This window comes from Sceloporus undulatus, chromosome 1 (genome assembly GCF_019175285.1).
Source record: "Sceloporus undulatus isolate JIND9_A2432 ecotype Alabama chromosome 1, SceUnd_v1.1, whole genome shotgun sequence".
NCBI classification, from domain to species: domain Eukaryota; kingdom Metazoa; phylum Chordata; class Lepidosauria; order Squamata; family Phrynosomatidae; genus Sceloporus; species Sceloporus undulatus.
The window spans coordinates 1,846,317-1,853,771 of NC_056522.1; the positions used below are offsets into that span (position 1 = coordinate 1,846,317).

General features: G+C 47.2%; 1 protein-coding gene across 1 annotated transcript in view; it reads right to left on the reverse strand.

The window, feature by feature from the left end:
• Positions 1 to 10: 10 nt before the first annotated feature.
• Positions 11 to 7,455, reverse strand: part of SCARA3 (scavenger receptor class A member 3) — a 65,818-nt gene continuing 58,373 nt past the window's right edge. Inside the window, exons 5-6 of the mRNA XM_042446992.1 lie at positions 5,658 to 6,701; positions 11 to 2,371 (exon numbers count right to left, since the gene is read on the reverse strand). Of these exons, the coding sequence (XP_042302926.1) occupies positions 1,932 to 2,371; positions 5,658 to 6,701 (1,484 nt within the window). The 3' untranslated portion in view covers positions 11 to 1,931. The remainder of the gene's footprint in view (positions 2,372 to 5,657; positions 6,702 to 7,455) is intronic.

Below are 7,455 nucleotides of genomic sequence, written 5' to 3' on the forward strand. Positions count from 1 at the left end.
GTGAAACATCTGGACGGCTATATGTCCAAATATACGTCCAAAGATGTGTGAATCTTAGCCACTTGTATCCTCCTCAATAGTTAGTGCCGCTGTGGCTACAAACACACCCCTGACTCTTTTTCATCCCAGGGATAACCAGGGAGTCATTATCTCCTCCTATAAATTCACTGTTGGCTTTTTTCTACTTTGTGGATCCTGCCCAGATGTCATGACAGATTGTTCAGCCTCTAAGAGGCTATCTTTGGGGCTGTCCAGCCGCTCCTTCTTCAGCCAGATCGGGGACACAGCAACCACATGCCACTTCCCTGATTCAGCCTTTCCAGGGTGTGAAAAAGAGACACAAACGTGGCTCCTTTTTGCACCCTGGAAAGGGCATGACAGCCACGACACCACAGCTATACGGCACTCCTTCGGTTCTGCATCATAGGGACGCAGCACCAGAGAAGCGCCATGATGCTGCATTCTGTGTGCAGTGGGTGCGTGGCGTCACGGCGCCCTGGGAGGCAGAGTTGGGACATGCGTCAGGTGGACGCGACGCCCCGACTCCACCCCCAGGCCAGCCTTAATGGCCAGTCTGAAGAGCCCCTTAGAGTGGTTTCTCAGCATGTCTACATTTTCCTCCCATTTTAAGAGTTGTAATATTTCTCTTTAGGTTCGGTTGCCAAGTACTTAGAGCAGTGATGGTGAACCTTTTTGAGGCCAAGTGCCAAACCCCACTTATTAATTGCAAAGTGCCATGTCCCTCTGGCTTTCTAGTAACAAGCTCTGGCAAACTCTGTGCTGGGATGATGGCACATGTGCCCATAGAGAGGGCTCTGAGTGCCACCTCTGGCACTTGTGCCATAGGTTCGCCATCACTGACTTAGAGGTTCAACTCTGTGTGCATTAAACTCTGTCTGCATTTTGAGCTCTTCCCCTGTTGCATTTGGCCCCCATCCACCCCTGGAAAACAGCTCTCAAGAAATTATCTGATGCTGAGCCCGGCCCTCGGACTGAGACAGGGTCCTCACCCTTGCTTTACGTACATATGTGCACACTCTCTGAAGCATGCACTGGTACAAATGTTGCTTTTCCTTTCAAGATGTCCTTACAACTATTTCGTTGTCCTTGCTCCTGTGCAGCAAAGGAGTCTCCAAAAGTGCAGGGTGGCATGGATGATCCGAGCGGTGGTTGCATCAAAGGTGCTTGCAAAAAGATGGCCGTTGCTTGCAAAAAGATGGTGGGCAAGATTGGTGGAGATAGCAGCTGCAATGCTTTGCCTTGACATTTCCCCCAGTGCAGAAAATTCAGTGGCTTGCAGCAATTTCCCAAAATGCCTCTAAAAAGTCATTCAGATGTTGGTTTTTTTCAGCACAACAATGCGAATCATCTCACTCACACATTCTGGGTTTGTTATTCACACTATGGAACAACACCAATGCGCATCTCTGCAAGTTCGGTTGCTCACACATGCAAGTGTTCGAATAAAGATGGAGTCAACAATGTGAATGCATTCGGAAGCCCTTTTTTTTTGGTACGAAGTGTTTTATCCTGGGTCTATTTGCATCAGTTATTCACACTACCAGCAATGCAGATCTATTTTAAAAACTTGGGAGGAAAGCCTGATATTGATTATCCCAGACTAAGTGGGTTTTTTTGGCAGCCTCCCCCCAAAAAAAACTTAATTGTGTGCATTCGGGATGCATGCGAAGAATGGAGATTTGACCTGGGTTCATCCTGGATTCACAGTGTGAATGACCCCTTAACTGCTGGAAACTGCCTTTGAAAGCACAGACTAAATAAGGGCAGGATCCAGGCCGGAGCGGCTGGTGGTGGCTGGTTTTGGCCTCTCCTACTGGAATAAAACAGGAGTAGTGGTCCAAGAGCTCAGTTGCCCCTTTGTCTATCTCATCTGTCCACCGCCATCTTTGGGAAGAGAAGGCAGGGGAGGTTCATATTCCTGGTGGCCCTGGAGGGCCTGGTAACCCTGGCCGCCCTTGTATCCCAGGATCCCCTTTCGGCCCCATTGGCCCAATGAAGCCCGGTTTCCCTGGCTTTCCAGGGATGCCTGGTTTCCCTTGTGGCCCTGATGGTCCAGCTGGCCCTGGTGCCCCCTCAGGCCCCTGGGGTCCCGGGTCTCCTTTCGGGCCAGCCTGCCCTTTGGCGCCAACTTGTCCAAAGCTGCCCTTGTTCCCTTTGAATCCAGTGAGGCCTTTTGAACCCATGGGGCCCCTCTCGCCTTGGGGTCCCGGGTCCCCCAAAGGCCCTTGAGACCCCTGTGGCCCCGGCGGTCCCAAGCTTCCTGGGTCACCTTTCTGTCCTCTGCTTCCTGGTGGCCCCTTTATCCCAAGGTCTCCGCGATAACCTCTGGGGCCCCTGGGGCCCGGAACACCTGCGGAGGAAGGAAAGAAAGAGGATCAATAACTAACCAAACACTGCGCAAAGAGATCTTGGCCCACGTGTGTTTCCTGGCTATTTTGGACCAGACAGGCAGATTAGGGCAAGGATTTTATTATTATTATTTTAAATTTGATGTCATTTTTACAGCGGATTCTTGGTATCTGCTGGGTCCATGGAATCATAGAATTGGAAGAGACCACGAGAGCCATCCAGTCCAACCCACTGCCATGAAGGAACTCACAAATAAAGCTTAGGGAGCTGGGGATGTTTAGCCTGGAGAAGAGAAGGTTAAGAGGTGATATGAGAGCCCTGTTTAAATATTTGAAGGAATATCATATTGAGGATGGAGCAAGCTTGTTTTCTGCTGCTCCAGAGAATAGGAGACAATGGAGCAATGGATGCAAACCGCAGGAAAAGAGTGTCTGCCTCAACATTAGGAGGAACTTCCTGACACTAAGAACTGTTTGACAGTAGGAGACCCTGCCTTTGAGTCTCCTTCTTTGGAGGTCTCTAAACAGAGGCTGGATGGCCATCTTTGATTGAGAGTTCCTGCACGGCAGAAGGGGGGTTGGACTGGATCAGGGCCCTTGTAGTCTCTTCCAATGCTACGATTCTATGAATTCCATAGCATGGAGCCATGGCAGTTCAAGTGCAGTCAAACTGGATCATTTCTGCAGTGTGAATGCATCTGAAAGGGAACAGCAGCTCAACACATTAAACTTTTTAAATATGTTAGGAGTTGCTGGTGAAGCTGGCTTATCTCCTTTCCTTCCCAGCAGCTCCAAAACTGGATTATCCCTTCTGTGCCTGTGCTCTGATGTATAGCTTTATTTATTCCTCTTGCCATGGAAAAAGCAAGTCCTGCCCCATCCGTGGGTCCCACCTCAGACCTTGGTCCCATTGATATGCCAACCTAAGTCAACTCAGGATTGCATCCAAGCCGATGGGGCACTGAGTCGGAGACAATGGTCCAAAGTTGGAACTGATCAAGACAACAAAGTGTTAGCCTAAACCAAACAGAAAAGTCTCAGAAAAAAGTGTTCACAGAGTAAACCATAAAAATAGTTTTAATGTCTAAAATACTGATGATGCAGAGACAAAGAATGCACTTACATCAAAATAAGCAGCATATAAACAGGACAATACACTGTGCAAAAATGCATAAAAGACAATGAGTATCTAAACTTCCAAAATGCATTAAAAGTAAAAAGTATCAAAACATCCAAAGGTGTTTCAACAACAGTCTTCCTCAGTGGTAAAGCAAAGCTAAAAATGGGAATATAGTAGAGTTAGTATATATGTAATTCACATATAGACACAGCATATTGTAAAATAACAATCAGACAAATGTACCTGCAGTAGCAACAAAACAATTATCCTATTGCCAAAGAATCATCCAGTGTAAGTAAGTCGGATGGAGCAGACTTTTTACTTGTTACTTTTAATGCATTTTGGAAGTTTAGATACTCCTTGTCTTTATGCAGCGTATTGCCGTGTTAAATAGTGCATTGCCCTGTTTATACGCTGCTTCTTTTGATGGAAGGGAGTCCTTTTGTCGTTGCATCGTCAGGAACATTTTGTTCCTCCGTCATTCCCCTTTTCTTGTGTAATTAAATATTAAATATTAATTTTTTCAGTCTTTTAATCATTTATTTGTTTGTTTATTTCTTTATATCTTCCATTTTCTTTCTTAACTCTTCCCACTCTTTTTTTTTATCATGATTACTATCAGTCTATAGGCCTCTTTTAATATTATTTTCTTTTAAACTTGTCCATTTTTCCAACCAGCTTCCCTTTAAACAGGCCTCCCTTCTTTCATCCTGGGGAGAAGTGACCAGTGCGGTGTCCAGTGGGGCTCTGTCCTGGGCCCAGTGTTATTCAACATCTTTATCAATGACTCAGATGAAAGAATGGGGGACATATTTATCAAATTTGCAGATGACACCAAATTAGGAGGAATAGCTAATACCCCAGAGGAGAGGAACAAAATTCAGGAAAGCAATGTCAGTGCCCAGTGGGCTTCCAAAGGATGGGCATGACACAACCAGGGTGCCACAACACAGAAGGCTCCATTCCACAACTTCACACAGTGGTCTCAATCTAACATTCCCATAACATAGCATAAATATCCGCATGTGGAAATACACTTCATAAGCACTGTGCAACCCTCATGAAGAATAGCAATGTTTTGCAACACATGACAATGACTGGGTGTCATTACACAATGCACAATGCAGAACCCCAGTGCAAATTATAAGATGCAAAACTGCAATGCATAGGATGCAAAGACACAATACATATTGCACAATGTGGAACCACAGTGCAAAGTGTAGGATGCATAGCCACAGGGCAAAGCAGGATACACACCCACAATGAAGAATGTGCAACCACAAAGCAAAGTGTAGGATGCACACCCACAATGCACAGCCACAATACAGAGTTTAGAATGCACAACCATAATGCAAAGTATAGGATGAACACTCAAAATGTACAATGTATAGTGCACAACCATAATGCAAAGCATAGGATGCACACCCACTATGCACAATGTACATCCAATGCAAAGTGTAGGATGCACACCCACAATGCTAAGTGGCCTCCGAGTGTCGATCCGCTGGACTTTCCCCCTTCCCCACTGCCATTCCCTTCTCCTTTTGTGTCTGTCCTTTTTTAGATTGTAAGCCTGAGGGCAGGGAAATGTCTGATTTACAAATTGTAAGCCGCTCTGATAGCCTTGACTGAAGAGCGGGGTATAAATAAATTATTATTATTATTATTATTATTATTATTAAGTATAGGACTCACATCCACAGTACACAATGTATAATGGGATAATGCGTGACCGCAATGCAGTGTAGGATTCACAACCATAATGCAAAGTATAGGATGGACAAGCATAACGTGCAATGCATAATGCGCAAGTATAATGCAAAGTCTAGGATGCACAACTACAATGTACAGTGTGCAAACACAATTCAAAGTGTTGGATGTTCAACCAAAATGCTCAGATGGAAATGCTGTCTGCACAACTCTGCTTCCAACATTATCAGCAGAATATGCCTGTTGCACAATGGTGCTCTTTAGCCCCGGATGCATAGTATGACGTCCACATGCATACCTCCCTAACAAAATCCTGACCAGTGCATTGCTCCCACTGATGGGACACAGAGAGGGTTCGGTTCATTCCCACTGAAAGGAAAGGATGTCCCTAATTTTGGCTTTTGTCTGCATCTGGGGAGATTTTACTCTGGGATCACCATCTTTCTACTGTTCCTTACCTCTTAAGATAGTGATGTTCCGGAGGATCTCTCCATGCCGGACGTCGATGACTTTCATCTCTTCCATGACCATGGAGAGGTTGCGGATGTCAAAGTCCAAGCGGGCGTTGAGGAGGCTGAAACGTTCCCGCAGGAGGTCCGTGGTACTCAGCATGAGGCTGACTGACTTGTTCAGGTAGTAGAGCTCCTCGGCGTGAGTGTGGAAGCCCAGGGTGCAGGAGAGCCGCACATCGTCCAAGTACTTGAGCATGCTGTGGACGTGGCTGTCGGTGGCATTGATGTTGGTGAAGATGGTGCTGATCTCGATCTCGTGGGAGGCCATGCGGCCTTCCAACGTCTCAAAGCGCTCTGCTGTCCGGTTCTGCGTGTACCGGCTGTGGTACTGGAAGTCATGCATGTTCTCCTCGTGGTCGTCCAGGAAGGAGGAGATGTTGTCTAGCTGCAACTGTAAGCTCATCACCTGGAGGGCCAGGTCATGCATCCCCTCTGAGTTCTGGCTGATCCGTTGCGAGGCGATGCTCAAGCCGGTCTGGATGCTCTTAACCAGCTCGCCCGTCTTGGAAGAGGTGGCCCTCAAGGTGCCAAAGAGCCGGGTGTAGTCCTGCCACTCAGCCACAATCTTCTGGAGGGTCAGCGTCTCCTCGTTGGTCTTCCTCTGAATGATGTGGACCCAGTCGGAGGTCTGCGCGACGGTGAAGTTCATCTGCTGGACGACCTCTTCGACGTCATAGCGCTCCTGGGAGAGTTCTTTCAAGGAGGTGCCCAGCTCTGAGGTGGTGGCTTGCCAGCCCCTCACCTGGGCCAGGAAGAGGCCCAAACTCTGGTTGACCTGCTGGATGGCGGAGAAGCAGGCGTCCACCTCGTCGGTGAGCTTGTTACTGGAGGAGGTCAGCTGTCGATGGGTTTGCCCAGCTCGGTCCAGCAACACCTCTTGGGCCAAGAGCTTCTTCTGAATCTCCTCCAGCTCCGCTTGCAGTTTGCTGATGCCTTGCCCTATCCGTCCGGTGTCATGGCAGAGGGAACAGTTGCCCACTGATTTCTGATCTGGATGGGGCACAGAGAGAAAGCCAGGTCAGAAAGGAGTAAAAGATGCCCAAACACATAATGATAATGATAATAATAATAATACAGTGGTCCCTCCATATTCTATAAACCGATATATACCATATATTCCGGCATATAAGACGACTGGGTGTATAAGACGACCCCCAACTTTACAACTTAAAATAGAGTGTTTGGGATATACTCACCGTATAAGACCACCCCTCCCTTCCATGATAAGTTAGAAAGGAGCTGAAGGCGCACACAACAACAACAACAGCAGCAGCAGCAGCAGCAGCGACAGAGGAGAAAGAGGGGGGAGGAGAAAAAAGGAGAAGGAGAAAGAAGAAAAGGAGGGGAAGAGGAAGGAGACTCCACTACACTCTGAGGAAGGAGTGTGTTCCACGTTTGAAATAACAGTATACACAACATTATTTCACCCGCCTCGACAACTCCTCCCGCCCTTCCTCTTGGTGCATCTACACTTTAGAATTAATGCAGTTTGACACTACTTTAAGAGCTGCTGTTCCATCCTATTGGAATCCTAGGATTTGTAGTTTTATAAAGTCTTTTGCCTTCTCTGCCCAAAGAATGCCGGGGGGGGGGCACTGCTCCAAACTACAAATCCCAGGGATTCTGTATGGATGGAGCCGTGGCAGTTCAAGTGGCTCCTATTGGAATCAAAGCCCAGGAAGCTTTGTGCCAAATAGAAACATGTTAGGCTGCAACTGCACTGCAGAAATAATCCAGTTTGACA